General features: G+C 44.7%; 1 protein-coding gene across 4 annotated transcripts in view; it reads left to right on the top strand.

Moving 5' to 3' along the window:
• Positions 1-19,241, top strand: part of Ppa2 (inorganic pyrophosphatase 2) — an 83,994-nt gene that overhangs the window by 29,867 nt on the left and 34,886 nt on the right. For all 4 annotated transcript variants that reach the window (XM_085835510.1, XM_085835509.1, XM_021158332.3 and 1 more), the window contains 2 exons: positions 5,074-5,160; positions 13,887-14,013. In XM_085835510.1, coding sequence (XP_085691636.1) covers positions 5,074-5,160; positions 13,887-14,013 — 214 coding nt within the window. The remainder of the gene's footprint in view (positions 1-5,073; positions 5,161-13,886; positions 14,014-19,241) is intronic.

The following is a 19,241-nucleotide window of genomic DNA, read 5'->3' as shown; positions in this document are numbered from 1 at the left end:
AAATAGTGAGTTCAGTATGCCAATTAATAAACAGAAAAATCCGCCAATGAGCTGCCAGAGATGACCCAGTGGTTAGGAGCAATGTTACTGCTGCAGTAACCCAGGTTCACTTCCCAGTAGCCATATGATGGCTCACAGTCAGCTGTGACTCCAATTCTTCAGGATCCAACTCCCTTTTCTGGCCTCCACAGGCACCAGGCACGTGTGTGGTACACATATATACATTCAAGCAAGCATCCATACACATAAAACAAAAGTAAATCTTTAAAAAATAGGGGGTGGGGGAAATCTCCAAAGCTGTATTGCATATATGTTATGAGAAGACAGTTTTGTCTCAATCTAAGGGACACGGGCTGTAGAGATGACTCAGCTGATATAGGCTCAGCTCACAAGAAAAGGACAGTATACAGAGAGAGTGTGTCAGAATTTTTTTTTTCGACAGCATAATGCTCTTTACATTTGCAGAGCTATTCCTTACTAATAAAATGCACATTACTTTCAAATGCCAACCAGTAGAAGTAAACACAGGAAGCAGAATAACTTATGATTTTATGGGCATTTTGTTTTAGAAGCTAGAGACTATGTTGGTGGATAAATTCTGTTCTTTTTTTTTTTTTTGATTTTTAATATTTTTATTACATATTTTCCTCAATTACATTTCCAATGCTATCCCAAAAGTCCCCCATAGCGCCCCCCACTTCCCTACCCACCCATTCCCATTCTTTTGGCCCTGGCATTCCCCTATATTGGGGCATATAAAGTTTGCAAGTCCAATGGGCCTCTCTTTCCATTGATGGCCGACTAGGCCATCTTTCGATACATATGCAGCTAGAGACAAGAGCTCCGGGGTTCTGGTTAGTACATCATGTTGTTCCAACAATAGGGTTGCAGATCCCTTTAGCTCCTTGGGTACTTTCTCTAGCTTCTCCATTGGGAGCCCTGTGATACATCCAATAGCTGACTGTGAACATCCACTCCTGTGTTTGCTAGGCCCTGGCATCGTCTCACAAGAGACAGCTATATTTGGGTCCTTTCAGCAAAATCTTGCTAGTGTATGCAATGGTGTCAGCGTTTAGAAGCTGATTACGAACTTTGTCTCTGTAACTCCTTCCCTGGGTGTTTTGTTCCCAATTCTAAGAAGGTGCACAGTGTCCACACTTTGGTCTTCATTCTTCTTGAGTTTCATGCGTTTATCAAATTGTATCTTATATCTTGGGTATCCTAAGTTTTGGGCTAATATCCACTTATCAGTGAATACATATTGTGTGAGTTCTTTTGTGATTGTGTTATTTCACTCAAGATGATGCCCTCCAGGTCCATCCATTTGGCTAGGAATTTCATAAATTCATTCTTTATAATAGCTGAGTAGTACTCCATTGTGTAAATGTACCATAATTTCTGTATCCATTCCTCTGTTGAGGGACATCTGGGTTCTTTCCAGCTTCTGGCTATTATAAATAGGGCTGCTATGAACATAGTGGAGCATGTGTCCTTCTTACCGGTTGGGACATCTTCTGGATATATGCCCAGGAGAGGTATTGCTGGATCCTCCGGTAGTACTATGTCCAATTTTCTGAGGAACCGCCAGACTGATTTCCAGAGTGGTTGTACAAGCTTGCAATCCCACCAACAATGGAGGAGTGTTCCTCTTTCTCCACATCCTCGCCAGCATCTGCTGTCACCTGAATTTTTGATCTTAGCCATTCTGACTGGTGTGAGGTGGAATCTCAGGGTTGTTTTGATTTGCATTTCCCTGATGATTAAGGATGTTGAACATTTTTTCAGGTGTTTCTCTGCCATTCGGTATTCCTCAGGTGAGAATTCTTTGTTCAGTTCTGAGCCCCATTTTTAATGGGGTTATTTGACTTTCTGGAGTCCACCTTCTTGAGTTCTTTATATATATTGGATATTAGTCCCTTATCTGATTTAGGATAGGTGAAGATCCTTTCCCAATCTGTTGGTGTTTTTTTTGTCTTATTGATGGTGTCTTTAGCCTTGCAGAAGCTTTGTAGTTTCATGAGGTCCCACTTGTCAATTCTCGATCTTACAGCACAAGCCATTACTGTTCTATTCAGGAATTTTTCCCCTGTGCCCATATCTTCAAGGCTTTTCCCCACTTTCTCCTCTATAAGTTTCAGTGTCTCTGGTTTTATGTGAAGTTCCTTGATCCACTTAGACTTGACCTTAGTACAAGGAGATAGGAATGGATCGATTCGCATTCTTCTACATGTTAACAACCAGTTGTGGCAGCACCATTTGTTGAAAATGCTGTCTTTCTTCCACTGGATGTTTTTAGCTCCCTTGTCGAAGATCAAGTGACCATAGGTGTGTGGGTTCATTTCTGGGTCTTCAATTCTATTCCATTGGTCTATTTGTCTGTCACTATACCAGTACCATGCAGTTTTTATCACAATTGCTCTGTAGTAGAGCTTTAGATTCGGCATGGTGATTCCACCAGAGGTTCTTTTATCCTTGAGAAGAGTTTTTGCTATCCTAGGTTTTTTGTTATTCCAGATGAATTTGCAGATTGCACTTTCTAATTCGTTGAAGAATTGATTTGGAATTTTGATGGGGATTGCATTGAATCTGTAGATTGCTTTTGGCAAGATAGCCATTTTTACAATGTTGATCCTGCCAATCCATGAGCATGGGAGATCTTTCCATCTTCTGAGATCTTCTATAATTTCTTTCTTCAGAGACTTGAAGTTTTTATTATACAGATCTTTCACTTCCTTAGTTAGAGTCACGCCAAGATATTTAATATTATTTGTGACTATTGAGAAGGGTATTGTTTCCCTAATTTCTTTCTCAGCCTGTTTATTCTTTGTGTAGAGAAAGGCCATTGATTTGTTTGAGTTAATTTTATATCCAGCTACTTCACCGAAGCTGTTTATCAGGCTTAGGAGTTCTCTGGTGGAATTTTTAGGGTCACTTATATATACTATCATATCATCTGCAAAAATGATATTTTGACTTCATCTTTTCCAATTTGTATCCCTTTGATCTCCTTTTGTTGTCGAATTGCTCTGGCTAGGACTTCAAGTACAATGTTGAATAGGTATGGAGAAAGTGGACAGCCTTGTCTAGTCCCTGATTTTAGAGGGATTGCTTCAAGCTTCTGACCATTTACTTTGATGTTGGCTACTGGTTTGCTGTAGAGTGTGTCAGAATTAATGTTGCTCTATGTGGGCTAAGTTAGCTCTCTGTTCACTGGTGGCATGCATGAGATTGTGAACGGCGCTGTCAGGGCAGGACTGAGATGCACCCTGACCATCCTTATCTGGCTTGTGTCTTTCTTTATGCAGTTGAGGAAACCAAGAACTAGATGTTTAGTGAAAGTCCTCGTGGCTGAGGTAGGACTGGCACGTAGCTATCTTCCTCTAGGGCGACATGACTTCTGGTTCATCTCCATGCAAGTGGTATTCCTGCCGCAGGACAGAGAGCAGTCCTTGATAGCTTTAGCTTTATGATCTAGGTGGTCAATCCCAGTTTGGTCCCATGTTGGTTTTCTTGCACATCGAGACAAGTTTTGCATCGCTTATTAACAGCACTCTCTGGGTTACTGACTCTGCCTTATTCCAGTCTTGCAAGTAGATGGGAATGCCTGATAGTTGGTGTAGCAAAGAAGCAGCAGTGTCAAGACTAGGAAAGAAGGGCAGTCTCAGGAGAGTGCACGCAGACACTTGGGAAGTAAGGAAAGGCGTGTCAAAGAGGTGATGGTGAGACTGAGTTTGCTGCTGTTACTGAAATCCCAGCATCATGAGTGCCAAGTCACACGCTGGATTCTAATCCTGTCTCTGTTACTTAGACCACTGTAAACAGTTTCACTTTATTTGTACAATGGACTGAGTAATAATTTATTCCTCACTGTGTGTGTGTGTGTGTGTGTGTGTGTGTGTGTGTGTGTGTGTGTTGTTAGAATCTGTCACCTGTGGCCAGTATGTAAGTTTAACAGTTGTATTGGTTGTTATTCTTGTAGTTTTTTAGTTGTAATAGTTTTGGGGAAAAATTGCTGGGCCTGACTATTTTGTTTTTGTTGTTATGGTTGTTGTTTTTAAGTAAAGATGGATAAGTAGATCTAGACTAGAAGGAAAATACCAGAGTTTTTCTAGGGTTGCCTGTATTTAAGTACACATTTTAGTTACATGAAATAGAGAAAGTATACGTGGATAATGTAAATGTCGGGGTAGTAGCAGTGGCTGACTCTCGAGATGACAGCCTCTCATTCCTTCTAATGTCAACTTAAGGCAAATCATTTTAGTCAATGTCTGCAGTGTGATTCAGAGTCAAGCAGATGTGAAGCTTCTGGGAAGAGATAATGCCTAGGAGAGAGTTTAAACTGATAGTAAATTCCCATCACATTATTCATCTCCAAAACTGTAACGTGTCTTTTGTAGCCAACGGGTCATCGTCTTCCCAGTAGAGTGGAAGAATTGACTTATTTGCATGATTTTGTCAGGATCTTGAAATTTAGTGACAAGAGGTAGAAAACTTCTAAGGGAGGGACATGAGACAGATGCGTTTTCTTTTCTATAGTGGATAATGCCTTGTCCGTTTTTTTGGAGGGAGCACTGTTTCTGACAGTAGGAGACATGTAACCAATAAGAAGTTTGTTTCAGATGAGAAAAGCTAGCCTAGAGGCTGCCACCGTGTTAGATGGACAATTGAGTGACAGGAGCCTCAGATAAGACAGTCAGGAGACAGGCAGACAGGGCACGGGCAGTGGGGACACGCAGACTGAGACTCAGATTTGTGAATGTAAATTTAGCCACTGACTGAGCTTAGGAGATGACTCTTCTGGAAATGCCACCCACGTTCAGATGGGACTTCCCAGACAAATTAGAGACAGAGGGAGGAAGTGCTGTAAGTCTGTTTTAATTATTGTGATGCTGGGGTGGGTGGGGAGGGGGTGTTGCTGGCACGTTAGCCCAGAACCCGAGCAACCTCGGATCATTTTTCCTTTGCATCGTGGCTAGCTCTAAAGCTTCACCGCCGTGTGGACAGACGGGGCTGGGCTGCAGGGGATCTTAGCCTACATTTCTGTCTCACTTTTGTCTTTGTTTCGTTCCTCAGACTTGGGAAGATCCTCACCTAAGAGATAAGAGCACCGACTGCTGTGGGGATAATGATCCCATTGACGTCTGTGAAATAGGCTCAAAGGTTGGTCTTACCGACGGCGGCGCTAATCCTCACCTGTGCTTTGGTTTATTCCTGTCATAGAATCTCATTTTAGCCTCCAGTTCCCTGATTCTTCAAAGCCTGAGCATGCTCTCTCCTCTGCTACTCAGACTCTCTCGGTCGGTATCTCTCTACTTCCCTTTCCTAAGTCTGGGCTCGGTAAACCACAGCAGGTGAAATGCAGCTGCCACCGGGCTCTGATAACATACGTGACACAGCTGCATCCGTGTGTGCCTTGTCTAGGGCGGCCATGTCACAGCAGCAGAGCTGAGGACTTGTAGCAGGCACTGTAAGGCCTTCGCCGTCTGACCCTTTATTGGAAGCTTGCCAAGTCCTGGCTTCAGACTCTTTGCGTTGTCTAGACCGAGACTTCAGTACTGATGAAAAGCAACTGCTGGAGCTGGGGTGTGGCTTCGTGGGAGAATGCTTGATGCTGACACGCCCCAGAATTGCCAGTCCTGGGAAGGCAAAGACAAGCAGATACCTGGACCTTGCTGGCCAAATAGCCAGGCCTGCTTGGTGAAGTTCCAGGCAATTGAGAGACCCTGTCTCAAATGAAGGCAAGGGGAGGGGCCCTAAGGAATGATATTGGAGAGTGTCCTCTGACCTCACACACGTGTAGACAAATGTGCGTGTGCTGGGGGAAGAGGGGGGTGCTGTGTGCATGCATGTATACACACACACACACACACACACACACACGCACACACCAGAACAAAAACCCTCCTCCTCTTTCTTTCCATATCTGCTTCCAGGCTGCTGAGTCCTGTGGAGAGAAATGAAGTCCGCAGGCCTACGGACTTACAGCTTATCAGCTCTTCTGTCTGTCCAGCTCCTGTTTCCACAGCCTGCACTGTTGTTTCTTGTCCTGTGCTCCTCCTATATGGTTGGCATTCCCAGGAGAGCCTCTCATCTTTGGGGTCAAGCTCTGGCAGAGACCAGCTCTCTCCCCGTTCCCGCAGACCTGTGTAAGCTGCTGCGTGCTCCTCCGACCCCATACCTGTGTTCTAGATTTCCACACTACCTGCCTGTAAGTGGCGGTTTCCTCTTCTTTCTCTTTCGGATCAGCAACTCCTCTTTCATCTTCCCGTGCATCATCCCTGACCTCTACACAGAGCCAGGTAAGAAGGGCTTTCAGTTCCCTCCATTTCCTCCTGCTCTCTGCGCTGTCACTCTGCCATGAAATTGGTCCTTCTTCCCTCCCGCCATCATTTGAAGCCCACCACCCTCCCTGGGACCCCGATGGCACTGTAGAGGCTGTGGGGCTCCTTCAGTGCTCACTACCCATCAGTCCTCTTCCTCCTCCGAGGCTCAGGCGGTCGTGCACAGAACTTATATTACATCGCAAAGGTTTACTTTCTGTATTCTGGCTCCCTCCCCGTGGTTTCTGTTACAAGCTTTCCTTCTGCCCACTCAGTCCTGGGGAGCAGGAGGCTGAGTCCTTGTCAATTCTTGTCCTCCTCCCAAGGAGCCCAGGTTTTTCTTAAATTGACAACTTCAGCTCATCTCCTTGCATTCAGTGGCCGTACTCTGGTGTCTCCTGGGCCTCTTCACTTGTAGTCCAAGTTGTATTCGCTTTTCCCGTTTTTAAATTCTCAGCTCTCAGTATTTTTTAAAGTCGGGGATGGGTGACAGGGCACTGGCAACAAAAGGAGGCAACAAGAGGCGCAGTAACTAAGTAGAGAAGATACTGCCTGAAGACAGCATGGCCCTGTCCTTTCACGGCTCCTCTCTCCCACCAGAAACAGGCATCATCCTGACGGCTTGCTTCTCTTCACCCAGTTAATGATGCAATATTGATTTTGTGTCCCAAAGAGCTTTCAAAACGAATTCTTTCCCTTCTCGCTGCCAGCCGCTTCATCTAGTTTGATGGTAATGTCTCACTTGACGTATTCCTCTACTAACCCGTTTCCTCGCTGGGTTTTTATTGTGCCAAACTTGTATACCTTTTGGAACGGCCTCTCCTGGCATTCTTTCTTCCTACTTCTTGTTTGCACACTGCCTACCAGCTATAATCCATCTGAACGGGCCTTCAGTCGTTCTCTTTATGGAGAGAGTTGCACTTTCCCACCATGCCCTCTTTTTCTGGTTGACCTGAAAACTCACTGCTCTGGGCATTCGCAACCGCCACTGGCTTCAGGTGCTGCTCTTTGCTAGGCACATGCACAGTCCTGCGTACACTCAGATGTCAGCATAGTAAAGCTCTAAAGACAGGGGTGTCCACTGCATCTGTCATCACTGCTGGTCTCAACGCCTGGCTCGGAGAATATGCCTAATTTAAAGAATGTCAAGTGGAATTTGCTAGTTGGTACCGTCTTCTGACTTAGTTGAAGTCAGTTGTTGGAAACTTTTCTTCAGGTGGCATCTTAGGATTCTTGCTTCTCTCCTTGTTTCCAATGTCCATCCTTCTGATTCCCCCTTGTCATCTCTTAATCGTCCATGTCATTTGTTGCTTTTTCATGTCTTGATTTTTCTGCTTTCTTTCCATTTTCTCCAGTGTTTTGGCACCTCTTCCTCTTCTCATTCGCCCTCTGATTCCTACTCCTTTGTGAGGCGAGAGATCCTTTCTGTCTCGAAATTCTGATTTTATACCCAGATTTGTTAGAATTCATGTGTCCGTTACTGTTATTCTTGCCTGGCACATGAATTCAACAAAAAAATATGAATGGAGTATTGATTTTTTTTCAAATTTAAGATATAGTTTTCTGAATTTATTTTTTATTTTTTTATTTATTTTAAACTTCCAGGTTTTACTCCCCTCTGGTCTACCCTCCAACTGTTCCACATCCCATACCTCCTCCCCACTCCCCTGTCTCCATGAGGATGTCCCCAACCCCCACCCCACCCCACCACACCTCTAAACTCCCTGGGGCCTCCATTCTCTTGAGGGTTAGGTGCATCATCTCTGACTGATCCCAGACCTTGCAGTCCTCTGCTGTATGTGTGTTGGGGGCCTCATATCAGCTGGTGTATGCTGTCTGGTTGTTAGCTCAGTGTCTGAGAGATCTTGGGGGTCCAGGTTGATTGAGACTGCTGGTCCTCCTACAAGGTCGCCCTCCTCAGCTTCTTCCAGTTTTTCCCTAATTCAACCACAGGGGTCAGCAGCCTCTGTCCATTGGTTGGGTGCAAATGTCTACATCTGACTCATCCAGCTGCTTGTTGGATCTTTCAGAGGTGGTCATAATAGATCTTTTTTTGTGCAGTGTCATGTCTTGGGACCTCCCCTTAAGCTGGATCCCACTCTGGGCCTGTCGCTGGCCCATCTTTTGTAAAAAATATTTTCTTCTAAGAGGGATAAAGAGATATATGTATAATATTAAATAGGTTATATAAAAAAAGATTAATCATCGTAAGGACCAACTCCTATGCCAAGATTCCATGCTGGGTTTCCTGCCCATTTCTTATTTCATAACAAGTGAAGGTCACTAAGTTAAGTAAAATTTCATTGCTGGAAAGATTATGTTCTTAATTTTTTTTCTTATTCTTAGGATATAACTCTTGGAGAGGTGTGTAGTCAATTCCTATTTAGTACAGAATATTCAGTCAACTTAAACCTGGTATGAATAAAAACATTAAAGGCATCTTATTTTCACCCGTGTCAACGCGCCATTGAACACGTAATTAGTGAGACTGTAACTGGAAAAAATGTTAGCAACATTTGACATAAATTGACATGACACAGTCACACTTATCTGAAAGCCAAGAATAATACTAAGAAAATTCAATGTGGATTTTGTGTGTGTGTGTGTGTGTTTTGTTTATTTGTTTTTTTTTTTTTTTTTGAGACAGTTTTTTTGTATAGCCTCGATGTCCTCCAACTATGTGGACAAGGCTGTCCTGGAACTCACAGAGATCCATCTGCCTCTACCTCCCAAGTGTATAATTATTATTGAAAGCATTTTTTTTTTTACATTTTACATATAAAGTGTGGTATATAGTAGGTATGTAGTGTATAATTATTGTAGAGAATATTAATTATTATACTTTATTAGTTTATTCTAGAACTGACAATATTGTAGGCCTGCCTAATTCAGCCATTCCCGACTCTTTGGTCCATGTGATGTTTTGTGCATGCTTGACCCAGAGAGTGGCAGTATTTGGAAGTATGGCCTTGTTGGAGTAGGTGTGGCCTCGTTAGAGTAGCTGTGTCACTGGGGGTGTGGGCTTTAAGCCCTTCACCCTAGCTGCCTGGAAGCCAGTCTTCTGTTTGCCTTTGGAACAAGATATACAACTCTGAGCTCTTATACCATGCTCTCCTGGATGCTGCCATGCTTCCGCCTTGATGATAATGGACTGAACCTCTAAACCTGTTAGCCATCCCCAATGAGATGTTGTCCTTATAAGAGCTACCTTCCTTGGTTATGGTGTCTGTTCACAGCAGTAAAACCCTAAGACAGTCCACAGCAGTAGAAAACCTATTCACACTGTTGTACACAGCTTGACACATTGCGACTTACCATTATTCTCTGTTGTTAACTGGGCCGGGTTGAAGTTTGTTCTCTCTAGAACCAGATCAGTATGGAGCATAGGTTTAAAGGCTCCTCTTATGATTGATTATCCCGGGCTCCTGAGACCTTGCATTTGCTTCGGCTATTCTAGTAAATCCATATAGATCCCAGAGGGGGAAATACTCTCTGTAGAAGACTTTTGGAAGATCTTTGTTTTACTGGTGAGAAACTAGAACCTACAACACTGTGGAATAATTTGCCCCAAGTCATCTCTTGGGATTGTGGAGAACAAATTCAACCCAACATTTATGACAAAAGATCCTGCCTTTTGAAATTTCCCCACAAGACTTGCTGGCTTTACCTGAAACCTGGGGACCACGTTATGGTCTTGCTTCAAATCTCAGCCTAGTTTGGAAACTGAATAGTGTTTGCTCCAGCAGAAGTGGTCACAGCATGTGCTGCATCCTGTCACTGCAAGGGTAAAGTGACAGCCCAGCAGGGGCAGTTGATGTCCTCTGGCAACAGAGCAACTGACTCCTCTAGTCAGCATGAGCTGTGGCAGAACTTACTAAATGAGAAGTTAATATCGTCACCTCTGAATGAAGCAGTGTCTGAGGAGTATCCTTAAGGAGCTTTAAGAAAAAAGGCTGTGAGAAGTCTGAACACACATAGCTACTGGGTGATGGAAAGAAACCGGAGCCTGTCAGTTAATAGACTGAGGGCCACGGACAGATTTTAACATTGTGAATTTCTGAGAGACCATGTATTATTCATCTGTCCTCCATGTGAAGACTGCACATACGGTCAGCATAAACTCGTTGACTTGATTTTTACTGGAGTGTGGCTGCTTGATAGGGATTTTACCGTTTGTTCTAAGCATCCTTTGCAGTTTTGGGTTCTGTTCAGGTGTTACAGCCAAGCAATGCTTCATTTGAAATAAGGCTCCCTTTCTCTCAGGGTTATTATGAGAGCAAAGGCTATCTCATCTGATGAAACCTGACCGTCGGCTCAGCTTCCTTCCTGCTCTGCTTACAGCCTACAAAACAGACTCACTGTCACTGTGTTGTTGGAAATAAGTCTTGTGAGTCAGAAAACAAAGTAATTGGGAGTGGAAATGCTCAAGAACTTCCCTGCTGCCTGCCTCTGTATTGAGGCTGGTGTTGAGGTGGCTAAATCTTTGTCAGAGCAGTGTGTCTCTCAGGCATCCCTCACCTCTTGCACTGAGAGGCTCATAAGCAGAGGTCAGAACTGCCTCTGCTGGAAAGCAGCTCGGCCAGTGCGTCTCTGAGTTACCCAACATGGCCAGCTTTTCATGGACAATTGCACGGAAATTTCAGACTGGTTTGTTTTATGAAGTCTGCACAATTCCTTTGGTCCCTTGTACCATGCTCTTCTGAATGAAGCCTTGTCCTCAAGGGTTTGTACTCTAGATACTGTAATTGCTTCTCCTGACAGATCCTAACTCCTTCTGCCTGTTTCTGGTCTCTAGATCCTCTCTGTCCACACCCTCTTTAGAATGGAGAGTCACTATCAGAGAATACTATGTGACCCAGCCTGAAAACTTAGCCTTACCTACCTGCTGCAAAGTTGCCCTGTGAAGGGCTTCAGGCTTGAGAGTAGGCACACCCCACATTAGACTTTTTATAAGTATCTCTACATCTTCCCTTTGGACTTTGAGGATCAAGAATTTAATAGAGGATAGACTAGCCACACGAGACCCTACTTTCTGCTCTAAAGATGAGGTGTCAGTCCCACTGTACAGTCACACACGTGGCTCCTATGTGGTGACCACTTCCTTCATGTACATGTAGGTGAAGACTTGAGAGTCATTTTACAAATGTGTGGGATAAAATTGCTTGATTGTATGGTTTCACATCATTTTCTTTCTCTAAGCAAACCCTTTGAAAGCACGCAAATGACTTGGCTTTGCACACCTTGTTTTCTGAGTGGCGAGCTCCATCTTTAATCATAAGGCAGTATGTTCATAATGTAAGCTTATGGAGGAGTTTATTAGCCGATTAAACCTTTAAAGATAATAGAATATAGCAGAAATGCTCAAGTGAGGAGGCTGCAATCTCACCTAGAAGGAGGAAGGAAATAGCCACAGGAGGCAGAGGGAGGGACCTGGGTGGAAGAGGGGAGGGGGAGGGAGGGAAAGGGGAACAAGATCAAATGTGTAGGGAGTGGTCAGAAGAGAAGCCCAGGGGGCCAAGAGAATGGGTGGAAATAAGTGACCTCGGGGGTGGGAGGTGGGGGGATCCTGTAGAAAGTACCAGAGACCCTGGGAGGTGAGACATTCTCAGGACTCATTGTGGGTGACCTTAGCCAAAATGCCCAACATTGGGGAGAGGGAACTCGAAGACTCTACCTCCAGTAGATGGACGGAGCCTCAGGTGGAGGGACTGGGTCACTAACCCACAGTCAAAATTCCTGACCCAGAATTGTTCCTGTCTAAAAGAACTGCAGAGATGAAAGTGAAAAAAAAAAAAAAAAAGCTGAAGGAAAAGCAGTCCAATGACCAGTCCATCTTGGTGTCCATCTCATATCGGGCACCAAGACCTGGCACTATTACTAATGCCAAGATGTGCTTACAGACAGGAGCCTAGCATGGCTGTCCTCTGAGAGGCCCTACCAGCAGCTGACTGAGACCGACACAGACACTTATACCCAACCTTTGGACTGAAGTTGGGGACCCCTATGGTTGAATTAGGGGGAAGATTAAAGAAACTGTAGGGGAGAGCGATCCAACAGGAAGATCAGCAGCCTCAACTCACCCAGACCCAGGGATCTCCCAGAGACTGAACCACCAACCAGGAGCATACACAGGCTGGTCCCAGGCCCCTGGCACATATGTAGCATAGGTCTGGCCTCAGTGGGAGAGGATGAGCTTAATCCTCGAGAGACTTGGGGCCCCAGGGAAGGAGGAGGTCTGTTGGGGGATGGGAGCACCCTCAGAGGAAAGAGGGAAGAGGAATGGGATGAGGAACTGTGGTAAGAAGGACTGGGGCGGGGCAATGACTTTAATGTAAATAAAATAATTTTTAAAAATTTAACAAATAAAAAGGATATAAAAGGAATTGCGGCATTGGCAACCTGAGGGTTCTGAAATCACGTTCTCAAGCCAAGGAGCTTCCGTCACCTTCTGGTGTAGTGCATGTATATGATGTACCTGTGTGTGTACATGCATATGTACACGGGAGAGGGCATGCGTGCTTGTGTTACATGATATGGAGACAGAAGTCAGCCTCTGGTGTCTTTCCTGCTCCTGCACAGGTGCCATCCACTTTGGGTGCTGAGGCAGAGTTTTTCATGGACCTTGGGCTCTTGTCCGTTTGGCTGAGCTGATGATCAGAGACTTAGGGTCTCACTGTGCTGCTGATTCCCAGCAGTGGGGTCACAAGCTCTTCACCCAGTTTTTAACCGGAGTCCTGGGAATCGAACTGAGGTCCTCATGCTTAAGCAGCAAGTGCTGAGCTACTGAGCCATCCTCTGGCCCAGCCTCTTACTTAATTTATCCTAACCTCACTTCTCAGCATCTTTTGAACCTGCTTTGTCTCTGTGTAGCACTAATCATTCCGCTGTCATGTTGTCTTCTTAAGACAATCGTCACTGTTTCAATTGTTGGGGCTGGTGTGAAGTAGCCTTTTCTTGAGGACTGTTTTAATCCCACTTTCAGCCTCTTTTACACTGTGCGAATTTCTGAAGTAAAATCTTAGTCTCCAGACTGTGGCACACAAGTTGTGGTGGGGGTTGTTACTGTTTTCACATTGTATCATGTTTCTTTCTTCGTTTATTTATTGTGTATGTGTGTGCACCACACTTATGTGCTTGCACATAGATATGCACCCATGCCCTGGGACAGATGTGGAGGGCCGAGGACACTTGCTGGCTTCCCCTTCCGTAGCCTGTGCTCCACAGATGTGTTGGGCAGAAAGCCCAGACAATTGCAAGGGCCTCCTCCTTGGGTAGCTTCCTTCTGGAGTCAGGGTTCTACAGCATGCCTTGTTCTTTAGTGTCTGGCTTTCTAGAAGGACCTAGAGGTTTTTGTTTGATTGTTTTGTTTCCTTAGTTGGCAGTTCTTTCATGGGAAAAGACAGTAGAAGTCCTGAGTTACTTGCTCCTGGCAAGGGTCCTGCCCGGCAGGCTTCCTGACCATTCTACATGGTTTATATCTACTAGAACTATATACACTTCTGTCTCGTGAGCTCGGTTTTATGGTTAAACCTTCCCTTGCAAATGACAGGCCTTTTCTCTGTGAAGGTTCTTTCCCGTGGAGACGTGGTCCATGTGAAGATCCTTGGGACTTTGGCACTTATTGATCAGAGTGAAACAGATTGGAAAATAATTGCTATCAATGTGAATGATCCTGAGGCTGAAAAATTTCATGGTAAGTCTGACCCTTTCCGAAAAACAGAAGTAAATCAGTGTGTCGTTGGGATTCTTAGAATTGAAAAGGGAGGCATGGAAGGCACCAACGACTCATATATTTAGGGTCTAAGCAGAGTTTTAAAACTCTCCTTCTGTAGTCCACAGAGATTAGCCTAATATGTTTCTGTGTGAGTTGTGTCATATTCCTAGGAGGCAGAAGGGAAAAGAAAAGTTGGAGACAGACAAATGATACTTTGTGTGGGATACAAAAAAGTTGGTACTGTATGTTTCTACCTTCTGTTTACCTTTCTCTCCCTCCCCTCCTCTTCCTTTCCTTCCCTTCCTTCAGTCTTCCTATCTCCCAGCTTCCTCCTCTTTAGTTCTTCCGCATAGTGCTTTTGTTCTGCAAGCAGTGTGTTTATATGGCTAGTTCTTAATCTGTGTATTTTCTTTGACTTGAGCTGGTACTTATAAAGACAGGGACTTCTTAAACATTTCCTGATCTTCTCTGATTCTTTTTTAATATTTTATGTTTCTTCCTAGATTATTCTAATAACTCTAAGTGTCACAAGTTATATTTACTAGAGCAATTCTTGCCTCTGGGCTGGGGAGGGAGGAGTAAGCAGGCAGCTACTGCCTCCTTCCAGGGCACCAACACCAAACCTAGGTACATTCCACCCAAGTCCACTCAGGGAAGCAATGAGTTTTTGGGCTTCCTTCAGAGCATGGGTGAGGGCTCTTTACAGGAGTGTAGGTGATATCAAAGCAGCCACACCAGCAGAAAGCCACCCCAGCCAGCAACGATGATGACTTGCATAGAGAGGGAGTGTCCCTTCAGGTAGCCTTCCGCAGTCTCTAGCACCTCTCGAGGCCACAAAAGTATGTGCAGTTAAGGGAGAATTATACACAGTAGCTGGGAGGGGCAGGAGAGAGTGACAGATGGGTCTAATAACCTTTTCTCCTGCCTTCCTTCTGCAAGAGTACATCGCCAGGCCCTACTCCTGGGGTCCCACACAAGTACTCACAACATCTCTGATGAAGATGGCCACTGTTATGCTCAGATGCTAGTGTATATATGATTTGGTACTTCACCAACTTCAAGCAATGGTTCTAAACTGTCCAGTGTAGAACTTAGGGAGGCAACCACAGCTGTATAAGTTCATGTGTGTCATGTTCAGAAGACAGCATTTTACACCACTCCAGCTTTTATATTCTGCTTCCTCTTCCTTGATGTCTCCTGAGACTCGGAGGGTAGGGGAAAGTGGTAATTGACAAAGATATGTCCTGTTTAGGGCTGGGCACCCACAGTCGCTTACACTTGGTGCTCTGACCAATTCTGAGCCTGTGCATTGACTGCTGCCTAATGCAGAAAAAAAAAATGCTTTTCTGAGCTACCAAGGTTGAGAGCAACCCATGTCTTTGTGTATAGACACAAATATTTAGAAGGCAGTCTGATAACATGACCACTTATCAAAGCAACAATAGCAGGTTCCTCAGTGCCTATAACCTCCTAAGTCATGGTCTCTTCACCAGGTTTACAAAAGTACCAGGCATGAAGTCTCCTCCTGTGAAACAGCCTTCAGATCTAGTCAGAAAGCTGGCTACCCCGAACACTTGTGCAGCTGTTACAGTAGTGAGCTCGTCTTGCCCACGTGTCAAGATTGAGTTTGCAGGGTGCAAGGCTAATAAGACCATTAATGCCTTGCTACCCCTGCAGCCTGCATAGCACATTTTGGCACTATGAAAGCTAGCCAGAAGGGAGGGAGTCTCCTGTTAGTTTGATATTTGTCATTGTTCTGCAGTCAAAGTTTGTGGTGTCTTCAGCCGTAGGGTCTTACCCTATATAGTTATGGGGGGTAACCAAGGACCCTGGAAATAGCATGTGTTGTTTTTAAGACCTCTGCCTTGCTGCTGGGGTGTGGGAACACCACTTGGGCAGGCAAATGGGAGACACTAGCCTGTTTTACCGATGCCGCCATCAGGTGCCGGGCTTGTGGGAAGCTTCTATACACCACTCAGGGGGTGGGAAAGCGTAGCCTAAAATGTAGGTCTCAGCCCGAGTGAGAAACATGCTGCAGGAAATCTCAAGGGGAATCGGAACAGAGGGGGCCCATGGGCAGTGGATCACGATGGGCAGCGGGGGGAAAAAGAACTCTAGCCTAGCTCAGCCATGTCTAGGACCACAGAGGACCCTTCCGTGGGAGAGGGAGATGATAAGGCTCTGTAGACGAAGGCTTTCTCCATGCTCCCTACCGAGGTTCTTGATGAGAGAGACAGCCCATGCTGATCCATTCCACTTAGTGACTGTTCATTGTGGAAAATGGGTGCATACCACATCCTCAGGGTGGACCAGAGATTAAATACCTTCTGTAGGAAGGAGTGTCTGGAAGGGAAGTTTATTGGCCAAACCGTCAGGGCTCATCTAGATACCTCATTAGCATAGAGAACTCTTTTCTGACCTGCGTGACCATTGGTGGGGAGTATGGTCACATGTTCCAGGCCAGGAATCTGGTAGCAAGCAGGGAGATGCCTACTGTCCTGTGAGGGGTGTCTGGGTGCCAAGGTCTCTGAACCCATTCAACCTTACCAAGTTTGTTGGTACGGTCCTCTTCCCCACACGCTGGGGCCACCCTGACCCTCATAATGGGAGAATGCCTTATTCTGAGATTTTTTAATTTAACAACCCACGTCTTTTAGAAATGGCACTGTTAACCTAATTACGTTTTAAATTAGCTCACTAGCTGGTGGGTTTCCCTACATCATTTACAGAGAGCGTTAGTATGGCTAACCCACCTATTCCTCTTCTTCCTACCACACTGCCGCCTCCCCCATGTAATACTTAGCACCTAGTGTCCTCTCTCTCTTCCCACGTATTCAACTGCACCTCTGATTACATTTTTTGAGTGGAGAGATAGTGGGTCTCCATAGACCTTCTTCGTGTGCTCCTCCTTTAAGTGAATCCTCCCTGTTTCTCCTCTCCTCCCGAGCCCTTCCCTTCCTGAGTCTTGCTGCCCTCAGTATTTGACCTCACTACTTTGATTTTACCTATAATCAACTCTTCTTCTGCAATGTATACCTCAGACACACCCAACGACCCTGCAGTGTATACCTCAGACACACCCAATGGCCCTGCAGAGTATACCTCAGACACACCCAATGGCCCTGCAGTGTATACCTCAGACACACCCAATGACCCTGCAGAGTATACCTCAGACACACCCAATGGCCCTGCAGTGTATACCTCAGACACACCCAATGGCCCTGAAGAGTATACCTCTGACACACCCAATGGCCCTGCAGTGTATACCTCAGACACACCCAACGACCCGTCTCTACCTGCCTGGCTCCCACTTGTGCTCCAGGTTAAACACATAAAACTAAAGCTTAGAAGCCAGGATCACCACTTGAGAGAAAACATGCAGAGCTGTGTTCTGGTCTGGGTGACCTCACTAAGTATAGTATTTTCAGTTCTATCTAATGACATACAAACTTTCGTGGTCTTAGTTTTTACAGCTGAGCAATGGTCCATTGTGTAGGTACCTCATTTTCTTATTCACTAATCTAATGGTGAGCATCTAATGGTGAACCTGGGGCTTATGGATTGGCTGGTCTGGCTGGTCAGTGGTGCCCAGAGATCTGCCTGCCTGGGGTTACAGAGACACATCGCCCTGACTTTCGTGGGAGTTCTCAGGCTCAGTCCTCAGGTCCTCGTGCTACTGTGGGAGGCACTTCACCTACTAAGCCATCAATGCAGGTTTAACTGCATTTATTTCCCTGATGGTTAAGGATATTGAACATTTTTTTCATATATTTATTGGCCAGGCTTGTATCCTCTTTGGAGAACTGTCAAATACTGTCTACATTTGCCTGTGTAATCTTCATTTATATTGATAAGTTCACAGGTAGTACTTATATATATGTATGTATATATATTTCTTTTGCAGTTTTTAAAAATTGAAATATAATTACATCATTTCCTCCCCTCCAACTCTTCAGATCACTGCTGCATGGCTTCTTTTTATTTAATTATTATATATAATATGTATATGCGTTTATATATCTACACATAACACAAACATATTTTATATATAAATGTATAAATACAGCCTCTGATTAGCATTGCTTGTGTGATTCCAGAGCTGACCAGTCAGTAGCACTTATATTGATGTAATTCAGTTACCAGTCTATGCCCTGTGCTGTGTGTTGGACAGGCACTGGGGGATTTCCTGCCAGAGAATGATGGAAGAGTCATTTGTCTTAGCCCTGGCTCTCACAGTGGAGCCAAATACTGCACTATAAATGGCTTCACTTTGGCCAAGAAGCAGCCATACAGCACAGAACAATTTAAAGTAGGTCACATCATGACCACAGCATACTAACCTATATATCTCTTACTGTATTAATATAGACATACCTGTAGGCTTTTCAAGGATATTCTGGAGTTATTTTGCTTGTAATGACATTGCTTCTTTTATTGTTTCCCATTGAAAACATGTGCAGACTTTGGTAAGGTATAGTGTCCAACTTTGACACAACTGAGCTGAAATGGCTCTGAGCCATTGCATGAGAAAATATGTTTCTCAGTTGCAAAATATCCTGTTCCTGGCTGGATTTCTGTAATCTTAACTTTAATATCTGGGCATAGTAGTTTACATCTATAAGCCCAGCACTGGGGAGGCTGACACAAGAGACCATCAGTAGTTCAGGACAGCATGAACTACCCAGTGGGAGCTTGTCTCAAAACATTTTTAAAAATCAACATTTCTATCAAGTTTCACATTCTGTAACTGTATTGGACACTGAAATCTTTTTTTTTTTTTTTTTTTTGGTTTTTTGAGACAGGGTTTCTCTGTATAGCTCTGGCTGTCCTGGAACTCACTTTGTAGACCAGGCTGGCCTCGAACTCAGAAATCTGCCTGCCTCTGCCTCCCGAGTGCTGGGATTAAAGGCGTGCGCCACCACGCCCGGCTTGAAATCTTTTAAAAGCTAAATAAAGTTTGAAATGAAATACCCAGTTAGAAAATTGCCCCTCCCCCTTTGGCTCATTAACACTTGGGAAGCACTGATACCTTTTAGTCAACTGTAATTAGTTTTTAGTCTTTAATGCTTCATAATGGTGCCCTAATGGTCTGAAAGAGTTAATAAGACTCCCAGGCACCTAACTGCACTGGAGATGGCTGGGCCATTAGAGATAATCGCACCAGGTTAAGAAATAACCAAGCTGGAGCGTTTTAAGAAGACTGGAGG

Source organism: Mus caroli, unplaced genomic scaffold (genome assembly GCF_978045245.1).
Source record: "Mus caroli unplaced genomic scaffold, Mus_caroli_1 scaffold_3, whole genome shotgun sequence".
NCBI lineage: Eukaryota > Metazoa > Chordata > Mammalia > Rodentia > Muridae > Mus > Mus caroli.
This window is presented reverse-complemented; position numbering and strand designations above follow the sequence as displayed.